This window comes from Lagenorhynchus albirostris, chromosome 3 (genome assembly GCF_949774975.1).
Source record: "Lagenorhynchus albirostris chromosome 3, mLagAlb1.1, whole genome shotgun sequence".
Classification (NCBI taxonomy): Eukaryota; Metazoa; Chordata; class Mammalia; order Artiodactyla; family Delphinidae; genus Lagenorhynchus; species Lagenorhynchus albirostris.
In genome coordinates, this window is record NC_083097.1 from 135,237,472 (window position 1) to 135,255,401 (window position 17,930).

Below are 17,930 nucleotides of genomic sequence, written 5' to 3' on the forward strand. Positions count from 1 at the left end.
TTCACTCAACGACCAGCAAGCTACAGTGCTGGACATCCTATGCCAAACAACTAGCAAGACAGGAACACAACCCCACCCATTAGCAGAGAGGCTGCCCAAAATCATAATAAGTCTACAGACACCCCAAAACACACCACCAGACGTGGACCTGCCCACCAGAAAGACAAGATCCAGCCTCATCCACCAGAACACAGGCACTAGTACCCTCCACCAGGAAGCCTACACAACCCACTGAACCAACCTTAGTCACTGGGGACAGACACAAAAAACAACAGGAACTACGAACCTTCAGCCTGCAAAAAAGGAGACCCCAAACACAGTAAGATAAGCAAAATGAAAAGACAGAAAAACACACAGCAGTTGAAGGAGCAAGATAAAAACCCACCAGACCTCACAAATGAAGAGGAAATAGGCAGTCTACCTGAAAAAGAATTCAGAATAATGATAGTAAGGTTGATCCGAAATCTTGGAGATAGAATGGACAATAGAATGGACAAATTGCAAGAATCAGTTAACAAGGACCTAGAAGAACTAAAGATGAAACAAGCAACGATGAACAACACAATAAATGAAATTAAAAGTACTCTAGATGGGATCAATAGCAGAATAACTGAGGCAGAAGAACGGATAAGTGACCTGGAAGATAAAATAGTGGAAATAACTACTGCAGAGCAGAATAAAGAAAAAAGAATGAAAAGAACTGAGGACAGTCTCAGAGACCTCTGGGACAACATTAAACGCACCAACATTCGAATTATAGGGGTTCCAGAAGAAGAAGAGAAAAAGAAAGGGACTGAGAAAATATTTGAAGAGATTATAGTTGAAAACTTCCCTAATATGGGAAAGGAAATAGTTAATCAAGTCCAGGAAGCACAGAGAGTCCCATACAGGAAAAATCCAAGGAGAAATACGCCAAGACACATATTAATCAAACTGTCAAAAATTAAATACAAAGAAAACATATTAAAAGCAGCAAGGGAAAAACAACAAATAACACACAAGGGAATCCCCATAAGGTTAACAGCTGATCTTTCAGCAGAAACTCTGCAAGCCAGAAGGGAGTGGCAGGACATATTGAAAGTGATGAAGGAGAAAAACCTGCAACCAAGATTACTCTACCCAGCAAGGATCTCATTCAGATTTGATGGAGAAATTAAAACCTTTACAGACAAGCAAAAGCTGAGACAGTTCAGCACCACCAAACCAGCTCTACAACAACTGCTAAAGGAACTTCTCTAGGCAAGAAACACAAAAGAAGGAAAGGACCTACAATAACGAACCCAAAACAATTAAGAAAATGGGAATAGGAACACACATATCGATAATTACCTTAAATGTAAATGGACTAAATGCTCCCACCAAAAGACACAGATTGGCTGAATGGATACAAAAACAAGACCCATATATTTGCTGTCTACAAGAGACCCACTTCAGACCTAGAGACACATACAGACTGAAAGTAAGGGGATGGAAAAAGATATTTCATGCAAATGGAAACCAAAAGAAAGCTGGAGTAGCAATTCTCATATCAGACAAAATAGACTTTAAAATAAAGACTATTAGAAGAGACAAAGAAGGACACTACATAATGATCAAGGGATTGATCCAAGAGGAAGATATAACAATTGTAAATATTTATGCACCCAACATAGGTGCACCTCAATACATAAGGCAAATACTGACAACCATAAAAGGGGAAATCGACAGTAACACATTCATAGTAGGGGACTTTAACACCCCACTTTCACCAATGGACAGACCATCCAAAATGAAAATGAATAAGGAAACACAAGCTTTAAATGATACATTAAACGAGATGGAGTTAATTGATATTTATAGGACATTCCATCCAAAAACAACAGAATACACATTTTTCTCAAGTGCTCATGGAACATTCTCCAGGATAGATCATATCTTGGGCCACAAATCAAGCCTTGGTAAATTTAAGAAAATTGAAATTGTATCAAGTATCTTTTCTGACCACAACGCCATGAGACTAGATATCAATTACAGGAAAAGATCTGTAAAAAATACAAACACATGGAGGCTAAACAATACACTACTTAATAATGAAGTGATCACTGAAGAAATCAAAGAGGAAATCAAAAAATACCTAGAAACAAATGACAATGGAGACACAACGACCCCAAACCTGTGGGATGCAGCAAAAGCAGTTCTAAGGGGGAAGTTTATAGCAATACAAGCCCACCTTAAGAAGCAGGAAACATCTCGAATAAACAACCTAACCTTGCACCTCAAGCAATTGGAGAAAGAAGAACAAAAAAACCCCAAAGCTAGCAGAAGGAAAGAAATCATAAAGGTCAGATCAGAAATAAATGAAAAAGAAATGAAGGAAACAATAGCAAAGATCAATAAAACTAAAAGCTCGTTCTTTGAGAAGATAAACAAAATAGATAAACCACTAGCCAGACTCATCAAGAAAAAAAGGGAGAAGACTCAAATCAATAGAATTAGAAATGAAAAAGGAGAGGTAACAACTGACACTGCAGAAATAAAAGAGATCATGAGAGATTACTACAAGCAACTCTATGCCAATAAAATGGACAACCTGGAAGAAATGGACAAATTCTTAGAAATGCACAACCTGCCAAGACTGAATCAGGAAGAAATAGAAAATATGAACAGACCAATCACAAGCACTGAAATTGAAACTGTGATTAAAAATCTTCCAACAAAGAAAAGCCCAGGACCAGATGGCTTCACAGGCGAATTCTATCAAACATTTAGAGAAGAGCTAACACCTATCCTTCTCAAACTCTTCCAAAATATAGCAGAGGGAGGAACACTCCCAAACTCCTTCTACGAGGCCACCATCACCTTGATACCAAAACCAGACAAGGATGTCACGAAGAAAGAAAACTACAGGCCAATAGCACTGATGAACATAGATGCAAAAATCCTCAACAAAATACTAGCAAACAGAATCCAACAGCACATTAAAAGGATCATACACCATGATCAAGTGGGGTTTATTCCAGGAATGCAAGGATTCTTCAATATACGCAAATCTATCAATGTGATAAACCATATTAACAAACTGAAGGAGAAAAACCATATGATTATCTCAATAGATGCAGAGAAAGCTTTTGACAAAATTCAACACCCATTTATGATAAAAACCCTGCAGAAAGTAGGCATAGAGGGAACTTTCCTCAACATAATAAAGGCCATATATGACAAGCCCACAGCCAACATCATCCTCAATGGTGAAAAACTGAAAGCATTTCCACTAAGATCAGGAACAAGACAAGGTTGCCCACTCTCACCACTCTTATTCAACATAGTTTTGGAATTTTTAGCCACAGCAATCAGAGAAGAAAAGGAAATAAAAGGAATCCAAATCGGAAAAGAAGAAGTAAAGCTGTCACTGTTTGCAGATGACATGATCCTATACATAGAGAACCCTAAAGATGCTACCAGAAAACTACTAGAGCTAATCAATGAATTTGGTAAAGTGGCAGGATACAAAATTAATGCACAGAAATCTCTGGCATTCCTATATACTAATGATGAAAAATCTGAAAGTGAAATCAAGAAAACACTCCCATTTACCATTGCAACAAAAAGAATAAAATATCTAGGAATAAACCTACCTAAGGAGACAAAAGATCTGTATGCAGAAAATTATAAGACACTGATGAAAGAAATTAAAGATGATACAAATAGATGGAGAGATATACCATGTTCTTGGATGGGAAGAATCAACATTGTGAAAATGACTCTACTACCCAAAGCAATCTATAGATTCAATGCAATCCCTATCAAACTACCACTGGCATTTTTCACAGAACTAGAACAAAAAATTTCACAATTTGTATGGAAACACAAAAGACCCCGAATAGCCAAAGCAATCTTGAGAACGAAAGAAGGAACTGGAGGAATCAGGCTCCCAGACTTCAGACTATACTATAAAGCTACAGTTATCAAGACAGTATGGTACTGGCACAAAAACAGAAAGATACATCAATGGAACAGGATAGAAAGCCCAGAGATAAACCCACGCACAAATGGTCACCTTATCTTTGACAAAGGAGGCAGAAGTGTACAGTGGAGAAACGACAGCCTATTCAATAAGTGGTGCTGGGAAAACTGGACAGCTACATGTAAAAGTATGAGATTAGATCACTCCCTAACACCATACACAAAAATAAGCTCAAAATAGATTAAAGACCTAAATGTAAGGCCAGAAACTATCAAACTCTTAGAGGAAAACATAGGCAGAACACTCTATGACATAAATCACAGCAAGGTCCTTTTTGACCCACCTCCTAGAGAAATGGAAATAAAAACAAAAGTAAACAAATGGGACCTAATGAAACTTAAAAGCTTTTGCACAGCAAAGGAAACCATAAAGAAGACCAAAAGACAACCCTCAGAATGGGAGAAAATATTTCCAAATGAAGCAACGGACAAAGGATTAATCTCCAAAATTTATAAGCAGCTCATGCAGCTTAATAACAAAAAAACAAACAACCCAATCCAAAAATGGGCAGAAGACCTAAATAGACATTTCTCCAAAGAAGATATACAGAGTGCCAACAAACACATGAAAGAATGCTCAACATCACTAATCATTAGAGAAATGCAAATCAAAACTACAATGAGATATCATCTCACACCAGTCAGAATGGCCATCATCAAAAAATCTAGAAACAATAAATGCTGGAGAGGGTGTGGAGAAAAGGGAACCCTCTTACACTGTTGGTGGGAATGTAAATTGATACAGCCACTGTGGAGAACAGTATGGAGGTTCCTTAAAAAGCTACAAATAGAACTACCATATGACCCAGCAATCCCACTACTGGGCATATACCCTGAGAAAACCATAATTCAAAAAGAGTCATGTACCAAAATGTTCATTGCAGCTCTATTTACAATAGCCCAGAGATGGAAACAACCTAAGTGTCCATCATCGGATGAATGGATAAAGAAGATGTGGCACATATATACAATGGAATATTACTCAGCCATAAAAAGAGACGAAATTGAGCTATTTGTAATGAGGTGGATAGACCTAGAGTCTGTCATACAGAGTGAAGTAAGTCAGAAAGAGAGAGACAAATACCGTATGCTAACACATATATATGGAATTTAAAAAAAAATGTCATGAAAAACCTAGGGGTGAAACAGGAATAAAGACACAGACTTACTAGAGAATGGACTTGAGGCTATGGGGAGGGGGAAGGGTAAACGGTGACAAAGCGATAAAGAGGCATGGACATATATACACTACCAAAAGTAAGGTAGTTAGCTAGTGGGAAGCAGCCGCATAGCACAGGGAGATCAGCTCGGTGCTTTGTGACCGCCTGGAGGGGTGGGATAGGGAGGGTGGGAGGGAGGGAGACGCAAGCGGGAAGAGATATGGGAATATATGTATATATATAACTGATTCATTTTGTTGTGAAGCTGAAACTAACATAGCATTGTAAAGCAATTATACTCCAATAAAGATGTTTAAAAAAAAAAAAGATCAAAGTAAATACATAAACTTGCACCTAGAGGCTTTAGAATTTCAAAGTTTTAGCTACTAAGCTTCTTTCCACTGCTGCTCTTTTCATTAGGGAATTATCTTGCTAGTCAAGGAAATCTATTATAAATTACTAGTTCAAATTCCTCAGATGCCTGAAGAATCCCTCAAAGGTACACATATTTTATAAAAGCTCACACATTTAATATCATCATGTACAAAAGACTTTTATCAAGGCTGGGTCTGGCACTGAACCCAACCAACCAACCAACTGTGATTACCCTTAATTTGGAATAGAAGTTGGCTATGAAAAAAAATTTAGTGGAAGAGACTTCACTAAAAATCTGGATTCCCGGCTGGATGCTCTGGCGAGATTGGAACATCTGGGCCCACATTCACTTCTGCTCAGCAACAATCAGCTGGACTCTCTCCAATGTGGTAGTTACTAGGCACATGTGGCTATTTATATTTAAATTAATAAAAATTAAATAAGATTGAAAATTCGATTCCTCAGTCTCACTAGCCACGTTTCAAGTGCTCAAGCCACATCTGGCTAAAGGTTACCCTATTGGCCATTTCCTTCATCGTAAAATGTGCTCTTGAGCTGCATTACCTGGAGGGTAGTGGGAGGGCTGCCTCTCGCAGTTGGAGAAACAGCTCTTCAGGTCTCTGTGGTCCCCAGCCAGCCCACTTCATCCCTTTATGTTACCTCCCTGACCCCTGTAGGCATTTGAACTTGAGAACCTTGACTACCATGTGCGTTAGGGTTTCTGCTTAGTTTTGCAATGTTTTGGAAAATACCACCAACCTTATCTGGTCATGAAAGTATAAAAGGAGTAAGAGCTAGAAGTGATCTGAAAAAGTGATTACAAAAGTAGAGATAATAAACCTGGATAGTGTGTGTGTGTGTCTGATCCTTGGTAGAAACTATTCAAGCAGGAAGCAAACTGTGGTTAGAAAGTGCTGTGCATATGTAATCAATGTTCAACAAAAGGTGAGCAACAGCACCTGTCAAATGGAGTAATTCCTGAATATGTGACCTGCAGGGGTCAAAGGTAACATAAATCACGGCGTCTTGGTAGGACTCGGTGAAGTAGGGGGCCAGGGGAGTCAATGCCAGCTTAAAGGGCAGGAGCCCCTAAGCTCCTGTTGAATATTACAATTGGGAGTGGGCTTCTACTTTCTGATTTTTCCAGAGAACTCAAGAACCCAGATTCTTTTTTTTTCTGCGGTATGCGGGCCTCTCACTGTTGTGGCCTATCCCGTTGCGGAGCACAGGCTCTGGATGCGCAGGCTCAGCGGCCATGGCTCACGGGCCCAGCCGCTCCACGGCATGTGGGATCTTCCCTAACCGGGGCACGAACCCGTGTCCCCTGCATCGGCAGGCGGACTCTCAACCACTGCGCCACCAGGGAAGCCCAGGAACCCAGATTCTGTATGTGAAATCTCCTAATTTTTAAATATTAACTCAAATTTTTTAGAAACACTGTCCAAGCAAAATAAAACAAGTTTACCAGTCAGATTTGGTCCCCAGGTACCAGTTTGCCAAGTCTGAGTCCATAGTTTGGTGGTGGCAGCAGAGATCCACTTGCCAGGCTAAGTCAAGAGAAGACTGGACATTGAGAATATGAAGGTTTAGGGTGGGGGGAATTGTGCAAAACCCAGGGACCCTGATTGCAAAGGCCCCCACCTCATCAAGATCCAACTGCAGGGCATTCAAGTGACAGGGCAGTAGAGAATGCTGATCTTTTGAACACTGATTCCCAGACTTTGATGCACATAGAGATCCCTGAGGAAGCTTTTCAAAATCCTGATGTCCAGGTCTCATCTCAGCCTAACAGAATGTCTGCGGGAAAGGGGGGACCCCAGAGGATTCCAATGTGCAGCAAAGTTTGAGAACCACTATGCTAAGGGATGCTCTATGATTCCAAGAACCTGTCTCCACAACATTGATAAAGCTGGTCTTTGGAAGTAAAACATGCTTCAATATGCCTTACAGAAGGCAAGACTATTTCAATTTTAAATATTGACGGTTTCTCACATTTGGTGGAAAATGAATCCAGGAGTAACAAGCTTAAACCCCCTCCTTAGTCACTTTGGACTAAGAACAATGGACTTCACAAACAGCCACAGGTAAGCTGAGAAACTGGGCCCCCCATAAAGGAACTCATCACACTTTATTGTTCTTATTTAACTGTATATCTTCTGAATGGACTATGAAAGCTCTAAGAAGGCAGGGACTACACCTGGCATTGAGCTCATGGCTGGTGCCCAGGAGTTACTTACAAACGTGTTGATTAGATGCCCTGGGGACACAGGGAAGGTAAACTAGTTGGGGAACGGGGAGGATGTGAGATGGGATACTGGTTGGAGCTATGTTTCTACAACACCTTACACAGAACTGAGAAAATATCAGTTATTCATATCAAAGAACACAGGCGGAGTTTGGAGATCATCAGTCAGCTACTGAACAAATGAAACCTACAAAGTACCCAGCACAAAGAAGTGTCCAGGAGGTAGTCCCTGAGATGTCTTCCTTATCACCTCCACCGATTTTAAGGATAAGAATGAAAAATTCTAAAAGCATGCATCTGTGAACAGGCAGGCACCATAATGTAATTATTAAGTAGACTCTGAAGCCAGACTGCCTGGGTTCAAGTACTTAGCACTTTGGACTTTGAGCAGGTCATTGAACTCCTCTGTGCCTCAGTTTCCTCATCTGGAAAATGGGGATGATAATACCTACCCTCAACAGATGGGTATAAGGGACAAAGGAGGTTTTTTTTGTGTGTAAAGAGATTAAAAGAGAACCTGGCAAAGGGCAAGGGATAGCCATTATTTTGCTGGAGAATACAAGAAAAATAGAGGATGTAATGCTACTTTGGATTAAACATGTCAGATATTTGGAAAACATGGACCACGAGCTCAGTTAACTAGAAAGCAGGTATTCATAATGCCTTGGGGTCAACCCTAAGGGAAAAGGGAGGGGATTCAGTTCCCTGGTTCTCAGGCCCTATCTAACTCTCTTTAAATACAAGGCAATAGTCACTAGAAAGATGGGGTGGCTCAGTGAAATGACTGTGCTCACACTGATCCCCTCACCCCCATGCTGGGGGTGGTCAGCCGGGGACCTTCAAAGTCCATGTCCTACAACGTCCATGGTGTGTTATTAATTGTGCCTCCACATTGGATTCTAAAGGCATAACACTGGACCTGAGTCCACTGAACTCCCTCCACCTCTGTCTTCAGAGGTAATGTAAAATGTATGCACATCCATCTGACAAAGCAAAATGTTTGTGTTTGCATTTGTGACCTAGGAAATGTCTGCTCCATATTTCAGTAAAAGGACTCTTTTTCTAAGTAGTTAATACTGCTTTTTTTTTTTTTAAATAAATTTGGGGTTTTTTCTTCCTCCCAAATGACCAAGTGTACTTTGGTTGCTCCTTTCACTTTCCACTCTAGACGCAAATGCATTTCTTAGGTATCATTTCTTCAAGCTATTATTTGCTTTTTTTTCTTAAATGTGATAGAAATGACAAAAACCTAAACCCCTAACATAAAATAAATGGCAGTGGCATGAAGGCAGGCTGTGGGCCTGTGAGATACAGATTGAAAGTTTTAAATGTTCTCATGATACAAAGTAGCTCAGTTAATTGGTTTCCTTCCCTTGGCAACATACTTCCTCACACACATGGCCTTTTAGGAATCAATCCTCTACTGTCAGCAACACGAAAACACAGAGCCTCCCATCTTTCAGGCTGACTTCTGTTTGAGTAGCACATTTGGTTTTTACAAATGTAAAAAACTGTGCTGCTTTTTTTTAAGGGAGAGGGAGGAGTTTCAGGGTAATTTAGGGAAGGCTTTGGAAAAGATTAAACAACTAGAGAGAAGACAGGGATTTATGTATATATTTACATCTATCCCTCACGTGTTGTCCCTCAGAGCTATGTTAATACTTATCTAGGGAAGGAAGCAGTTTTATTTTAAAATTCTCCAAACCAAGACTTGACTCCCAGTCTTAATTACTTTCCATCTGTCCTCACAGTGTGATCACAGGGTCTGCATGATTTGTGGTTCTAACAACATGCACAGCATTTTCCAAATAAATGGTACAAGGACACCTTACAGCCAGCAGCTTACAACTTCCATGTCTTGATGGGCTGTAGCTTGCCATACATTGATTTATTCTGCACCCCAACTTTTATTTACTTGCCCTTTTCCCTTTTTAAGCAATTCACCAAAATTTTGATGTCAACTTGATAGTTTTAAATTTTATAATATCCCAGAAATTCTGCTTTATCTTTTCACTAAAGCTTACATATAATACCTTTAAATGTAATGAAACGGCTCTCGTGAATGCAACGTAATAGTCACAGGTATTTGGATATAGTTTTGAGGTGAGCAGATTATAAAAGGAAGAGTACCAGACTGGAATTCAGGATATCCAAGCAATGTTCCCAGCTCTGCCATCAACTGTGTGGCCTTGGACGAGTTGGTAGTTTGCTCTCTTATAAAATAGGATAAATGATCGAAATCTCTGAAGGCTGGTTTACCTCCAAAAATTCTATGGTTCTTTAATTCTGTATGCTTGTGGAAAAGAAACTGACAATGTTTTACCTTCAAATATAAATAGTTTCAGACATTTCTGGGTGGCTAATCAAACAAAGCGGTCAGTAACCTAGGTCAGATCTCATGCGTGCACCTGCACTGATGTGCCAGCCAGGCTTTGCTGCTTCACTGCATAAGCCCTGTAGACTGTTACATCAGCTGCAATCCTTAACCACAAGTGTTCCTCAGAGGCAAACATCTTCATGTCTATTTCTTCTCTAAGAATCTTCTTCCGTAAAAGCAGTAGTTCCAAAAACAAGGACCCCCGCCCCCCCTCACCAAAAGAGCAGGAGTATTTGTTCCAGATCAAACACTCTCACCTTCCAGTGGAATCAGAATCATCTGCAAAATCTGTAAAAAGGTAAATACTCAGGCTCCATCCCAAACCTACCCAATGAGAAGCTACAGGGTGGGCCCAGGCACTTGTATTTTTCACAAGCTTTCCACCTGCTTCCAATGCCTAAAAAAGATGGAGAAACACTGTAACAATTTGGTGATATCAACAATGCAAAATTCAGATGTAGATCCAAACTGAAAATACATTCAAGTCAAACACTTGGTCATTGATTTTTTTTAATGACTAATGTAATTAAAGGCAAATGAGGTTTATCCACATTGCTTCTGGTTCTCATATTTTTCATTTTGATCAATACAGAATATTTGCACTATACGATTTTATTAAATGAGAAGCCAAACTTGCCCATTAATCACAGCATCTCTCATGTGAACAGAGGGGTTTGATGACTACAATCTAATTTTCTAGAGCAGGTAGGGGTGGGGAGGGTATCTAGGGTGGATTAGAAAGCCCCCTAGACCCACCTCAACTCCTGGCAACTGCCACCAGGCAGGAATGAGTAACTTCAAGGGGCCAGCTCTTCCAATTTTCCAAAAGAAGCTAGAAAATTTGTATGTATAGTCTTGCAACTTTTAAATGGTTGGCAACTAAATCAAATGGTTTCTTCAGGGCTTCCCCGGTGGCGCAGTGGTTGAGAGTCCGCCTGCCGATGCAGGGGACACGGGTTCGTGCCCCGGTCCGGTAAGATCCCACATGCCGCGGAGCAGCTGGGCCCGTAAGCCATGGCCACTGAGCCTGCGCGTCCGGAGCCTGTGCTCCACAACGGGAGAAGCCACAACAGTGAGAGGCCCGCGTACCGCAAAAAAAAAAAAAAAAAAAAAAAAAAAGGTTTCTTCAAACATCATCTAAAAATGCACTATTGAGGCCCAACAACAAAACAAAGCAAAGTTCATCAACCCAGATTTCACCTGAATACTGAAGTTTTTAAGTTCTGCTCTACGAGTTCTGAGTTCTGTATCCGAATTCGGTTAGATAATCAAAAATTATCTCACAGAAATTACTTCCAGCTGACACGTAACATTATGCTCTCTGCCTCTAGAACTAACAGAAGTCTCTGCCATTTTTGAACTAAGGGGTTTACACAAGGAGCTACGTACTAAGTCCCTCTGTTCACTCAGTAGGTATGCAGAGGGCTCCTGCCCTATGCCAGGCACTGAGAACACAGCAGTAAACTGAAACTTAGTTAAGTTTAATATTTGGCGTAGCACATAAAAAGTACATAAAGTTCATCACTCCATCGGCGGTAAAGATTAAAAATACAGATGGGCAAAGCCTTAAGAGCAAAATGGTACCTCAAAGATTATTTTTTCAGATGAGGTTGAAGTCCAGAAAAACAAAGGCTGGCCAAGGATCATACAGCTTGAAAGGGAGTAAAAATGATAACTCAGAGCTTCTGCCTTTACTCAAAGCTCCTCTCACCCCTTTTGCTGCCTATTTCCCTAAATACAAGGGGACTGATAAAGGATCGTCAAAGGAAATTAGCAGGCTTGATGCCCATCAGAGATGAGTTCAGTTTGGCAAGTTGTCATTTGGAAAATAACAGAATATTCCATCTAGAAATGACTCAGAATTTCATCTGCATTCATGGAGATTATTATTTCCAGCTAGTCAGAGGCCATTCTCTCTTACCTTAGAACATATAAAACAATAGAAAAGCAAGGAATTGCTTATATCTATTAAGAATAGAAATAAAAATTAAGGGTCATACAGCCAACATTCATAAAAAAATAGGTTAGGAAAAGAACACCAAGATCAGTGTCGGCGAGATTAAGTAAGATGAACAGGACACCAGGAGTGTGGTTAATAGCAGGGTTTACTGTCTTCACTGGCCATGTCCTACCTTTTACTCTCAACCATACTGCAACCGAATGTCCAGTCCACTGGAGGAAGGAAAGAAAGTATTTTTCTGAGTGGCCACAATCACTCATTGTATAAACTGCTCCTAGTATTTCTGATTATTTTCTAAGTAAGTACTACCTACAAATACAACCCTGTTTTTAAGAGTATTCTCTATCTTCAAAGGTGGGAGAAACAGGTGTGCCTTAACTGATAAACTACAAAATTGTTTGGAATGTATTTGAATTTCAGAAGCTAATGACAGGCACTGGACTTCAAAAAGAGATGTGAAAGAGATCCCTGGGTGGGCAGGGTGCTTGTCAATGGGGGTAGTTCTGCTATCACTGAATATAAAAGCATCTTGAAGAGACTAATTCCAAAAGTGAGATTATGGGTGATTTTTGGGTTTTTTAATTCTTTACTTTCCAAATAATGTGTTGAAAAAATTAGGGGAAAGTATTTTTTAAATCATATAGCATTTAAAAAAATAATCAAAATCTAATAATTCCTGTTTTCAACTTGCCACAATTCTAAAACTGGAGAAATTCTATTTTTAATATGAAAGCCAGAGTAGAAGCAACTGGAATGTAAAACTTGTTCTTTACAGCTTTTTTTTCCCCCCCGAAGATCAGCACATGATTTAGTAAGACTTAAGTCTCTGTAAGGTTCTTGTCCCATTACCACAGACATAGAAAAAAGCCTTCCCACTTAAACCGGAGACTACAAAATTTTTCCTTCCCCATTAACCAATTAAATTTACAATTTGACATATGTCAAAACCTTCTGAGAAAGCAGAGTGTTTCCGATGTAAAAGGCTTATGAAAACAGGGCATGTTCTTAAGAGAAAACACGGAAGCCCTAATGAGGGATTTCAGGGAGCCACATGTTCAGTGTTGGAAAATCAGACCTCTAGAGACATGCTGTGCAAATAACATGATTTAGATCATTAGGACAACAGTTTTACATGAAAAAAATGAAAAGCAACACGAAGTGGAAATATAAGTTGAACGAGTATGACAGTTTCAACTGTTTAGTACTAACTTTGATGTCAGAGTTCATAAGGTGATAAAGTTTTTAAGAGGGAACTGATCATGACAGAAAATACATATACACTGTCTGAAAAACAGTGGAGATCATTAAGCAGACAGGGCTTACAGGGATGTGATATTTTCTCACTTAATTTGATCAAGTATCATAGAAGGGAAATTGAATCTAATTTTCTGGTTTTCTCTTTAGTAGTACAAACTAGGTGGTTAAACTTTATGTCTTCTTCTTAAATCAGAAGTCTGACAGTGAGTTGAATACTATTAAAAAAAAATGACCAGAAAACAGAAATTTGAAAGACAGATGGCATTATACAGTGCTACTGTCCCAGCATATCAGAACAAGGAACAAATTAAGTCAGAGGTGCTCAACTGGTATATTTTCAATCATTCACAGGTGTGCTCCCAGATTTTGAATAACGTGTAAATAAAAAATTAAGTGGTGCTTCCATTGAGATGTGGCAGTCATCAGCATAGCTGATGCGTTCTCTTTCCAGGCCCAGGAGGAAGACTGAACTTCCGCAGCCTCTTGTGCAGGTGGGACCACAGCTCTGGCCAGGGGGTGGTGCATCCACTGCTGGGAGGAGCAAGTAACTGCTAGAGGACAGCCTTCCAGAGCCTTTTCCCTTGCCATGACCATCAGGAAGGTTCAAGTCAGTGACTGTTCCAACAGCCTAGATCCCTGAGTACCTGCACCAAATACAGCACCCCACCCACTCTCCAACAGACACATATGCAGTGTGTGGGATGTAAACCTTTGTTTTGAAGCCATTGAGATCTTGAGGGGTTTTGTTACTACAACATAATCTTGCTCTCCTGACTGAAACAAAAGGATATGCGCTGATAAAGAGAGTTATTTGCCCACCAGGCTGCTGGGCTGAGAGGCTCATGTGACTTGGTTAAGTACAGCTGGGGTCTCTGTGCTATTAGGAGGTTAAAAAGTGGTTTGTAGGGCTTCCCTGGTGGTGCAGTGGTTGAGAGTCCGCCTGCCGATGCAGGGGACATGGGTTCGTGCCCCGGTCCGGAAGGATCCCACATGCCGCGGAGCGGCTGGGCCCGTGAGCCATTGCCACTGAGCCTGCGCGTCCGGAGCCTGTGCTCTGCAGTGGGAGAGGCCACAACAGTGAGAGGTCCGCGTACCGCAAAAAAAAAAAAAAAAAAAAAAAAAAGTGGTTCGTAGGGGCTTCCTTGGTGGCGCAGTGGTTAAGAATCCGCCTGCCAATGCAGGGGACACGGGTTCCATCCCTGGTCCAGGAAGATCCCACATGCCGCGGAGCAACTAAGCCTGTGCACCACAACTACTGAGCCTTCACTCTAGGGCCCACGAGCCACAACTACTGAGCCCGTGTGCCACAACTACTGAAGCCCACACGCCTAGAGCCCGTGCTCCGCAACAAGAGAAGCCACCACAGTGAGAAGCCCGTGCACCACAACCAAGAGTAGCCCCCGCTCACTGCAACTAGAGAAAGCCCGTGCACAGCAACGAAGACCCAACACAGCCAAAAATAAAAATAAATAAAATAAAATAAATTTATTTTAAAAAAACTGTTTTGTAATATGAAACTATGACAAAGAAACAGTTCTATGAAAACATCTGAGAACTTTTCCTGAAGTCTATATGAGAGAGTCAGTCCTTTGGTGCTTAAGGATGGCCGAGTTCGCTGTGCCATAAATAATTTCAACTTCATATGCAATTTTATTCCTTTAAACAAGGCACCAAACATTTAATATTTGAATATGTACCTTTTACACAAGGGCTGAAATTCAGTTGTTGTTGTTTTTTTTTGAAATTCAGTTTTAAATCCAAGATTGCTGCTAGGTTTTTGGACAACAGCCTGACTACCACCAGAGGGTGCCATCTGCTGTTTTCTGCCTGACCAGGATCACCAAAAGGACGGTGAGAAACTTCCGGCTATACCTGGGGAGAAATCCATTCTGGTCTAGCCACTTCCTTTCTAATTGTAAAATCATGCTGGTGTCAGGCTAGTTGGATAGAATCACCCAGGAAGCTATGAAATGCACATTCTCAGGCACCCCAAAGGCTAACTCAGTAGGTCTGAAGTGGGGTTCAGAAATGCGTAATTTTTTTTAAAAGTTCCCTAGATACTTCTGATGCAGAGCTAGGTTTGCTACCACTGGTGTAGAAGATTTCAAAGAACTGATCCTTTTCAATCAAAATGTTTTGCCATCTGCAGGGCATTTTTTGACAGGGATCAAGATATTAGAAGCCCAGCTGGATAAGCAAAACCTCCTGAAAACAGAATTTCGTTAAGACACCTTACAATAATAATTATCACAGAAATAAAACATTGTTATCTTCAAATTTAAATTTATTAAGACATTCAGCTATGTCTGTCAGTCTACATCCAAATTTGCTACTAAAAATAAAATAAAGTCACGTCCCACATTAGGAATACCGAGTCTGAAAAACACTTTTTGAGCCAAGCCTATTGTATAAATAAATGACTAGTTTCTTTTCATATCAAAATTCCCATAAAAAATTACATTCCCCCCCTCCCCAGTTCTACCTGTAGCCATGATGAATGTAAAAATTTAAATATGACAAATCCTTGTCAAAGAAAAGGTGCAAAGTCTATTAACAGCTTTAAAAGTGGCATTTGCAGAGTGTGATCATACAGTTATGTACTCATTCCCAAAGTGCAAATATTGCCATAATTTAACACTGTTTTGATTCAGTTGCAAGAATTAAACATTACACAGGATTGAAAAGTACACTTAGGGCCTTTATCAGTGCCCTAAAGCCCTTCCCACTTTGGTCTCCTATACTAACGTGGACTCCAAAGTGTTCATTAGAGTTTTAGTTTACTTCACACAGCCAACACAGTATACGATGTATTAACAAAAGTTTCATATACATCAAAATATTGAAGACTCCATCATAAAGTTCAAGAGTCTCAGATTACATGAATGCACCCGCAAGGCCCAAGTGCCCACCCACCCCCTCCCCCAAAGCACATACGAAGTATGAGCGTGCTTCAATCTTTGAATACAATCAATGCTTTTACGTCTTTGATTTCATTTCAGTGCTGTACAAATAATCACCTGACTGAGTTCCAATTAACTGAGGGAAAAGGGGGTAGAGAAAAGGGCTGGTCACCACTCATACTCTGTAACAAGAATGGTCCTGTCCCATAGAAAGTGAAATATCAGTTCCACTTCTGCCTGCTTCCTCCCACGGTGTCCTCACGCTCTTTATCCTCCTTTCTTTAGCCCCTTTCAGACACTCAAATCTGATTTTATTTATCCCTTACAAATCAGGGGCCGTTTCTGAAGTTGCTGAGGTTGAATTTTCTTGGCAAACCTCTACCAAACATCAGCATAGGATATATAAATACATTTTGATTAGCATACTTTGCAAAATTTCTCCCACAAAGTCAAGGGGATGAAAGCAGGTGGTCTCCACTGAGAGTACTTCCTGGATTAGATCCTTGGAATGTCAAGTTTCCTGCCTAATCACCTCATACATTCACTCCTCAAATCTGGGCACGAACTCCATCGTGAGTTAACTTCTCCTCCAGAGTAGCAAAGCATTACTCCTGCTGCTTTTCTTCTAGGCTGACCTCAACAGGATGTGCTGCATCTTTTGCGCTAAGAGGATTTTCCTTGGGATCACAAGTCCCTTCCTGGCTATCTGATCTTCTGGCAATGCACTCGTCATTGTCCCTAGAACCTTCTTGCACCCCAGTACCCTGAGGATGCTCCTGGCCTGGGGGTACAGTACCTTCCTGAAGCACATTTTGCTCAGCTCCAGCAGGAGGCTGTGGAACCGGGTCAGCCCCTAACCCTGGCAGCTGCGAGGAGTTTTTGAGGTGGCAGTGGCACAGAGGGCAAGTCTCCTGGACATACAGCCACTTCTTGAGACACCCTGCGTGGAAGAAATGACTGCAAGGTGTGATCACAGCAGATTTCATGTCCTAAAACGGGGGAAAAAGATAATTCGTAAATGTCTATTATCTAAAATCTTTGCTGCTATGCTCGAGTTCTAGTTCCAACATTTCTTTCTCACAAATTCTCCAGAGAAAATTTGCAACACAGATCTTAGAATAAAACTCATTTTATATTTTTGTAATAATCTTCTTGCCATCAGAGACCCCTTTATACAAATAATACATGAACCACTGGCTAAGCAATTTTTAAAAAGAAGTAAAAACCAAAAATGAGGAAGAAACGACCTTCGTAACGGGGTTCGGACTTAGTATGAAACAAAGGTTATAAAACTGTAGCAGTATGATCACTGGGTCTCCACGAGTATAATTATAACCTCAGGAAATCTGATGAAGATTGGACTTTTTCCACTTTTTTCCTTCAACACAGCTCAACACATTATTCCATGATGAGATTATTGGCAAGGAGACAAAATCAGCCACATAACACCAGGGTATTGGCAAGGAAGTGGAAACTTCATTAGGGACAATGTACATCCCAGTTTTCACGATATAAGCCAGTGTTTTTTCAAAGTGCATCAGAATCACCTGGAGTGCTGGCTAACCATGCATATTCTGGGGCCACCCCAGACCTACTGGATATCTGAAGATGGCATTCACAAATCCATAGGTAAAGCAAGCCACCCATGTGACTT

General features: G+C 40.5%; 1 protein-coding gene across 3 annotated transcripts in view; it reads right to left on the reverse strand.

The window, feature by feature from the left end:
- RNF145 (ring finger protein 145) overlaps window positions 1-17,930 on the reverse strand; it is a 108,519-nt gene that overhangs the window by 27,598 nt on the left and 62,991 nt on the right. Inside the window, exons 11-13 of one of the 3 annotated variants that reach the window (XM_060144146.1) lie at window positions 17,073-17,265; window positions 12,292-12,331; window positions 10,491-10,556 (exon numbers count right to left, since the gene is read on the reverse strand). In XM_060144146.1, the coding sequence (XP_060000129.1) occupies window positions 10,529-10,556; window positions 12,292-12,331; window positions 17,073-17,265 (261 nt within the window). In that variant the 3' untranslated portion in view covers window positions 10,491-10,528. Of the gene's footprint in view, window positions 1-10,487; window positions 10,557-12,291; window positions 12,332-15,639; window positions 17,266-17,930 lie in introns of those variants that run through there. The other 2 variants (XM_060144145.1, XM_060144144.1) reach the window with 2 other exon arrangements.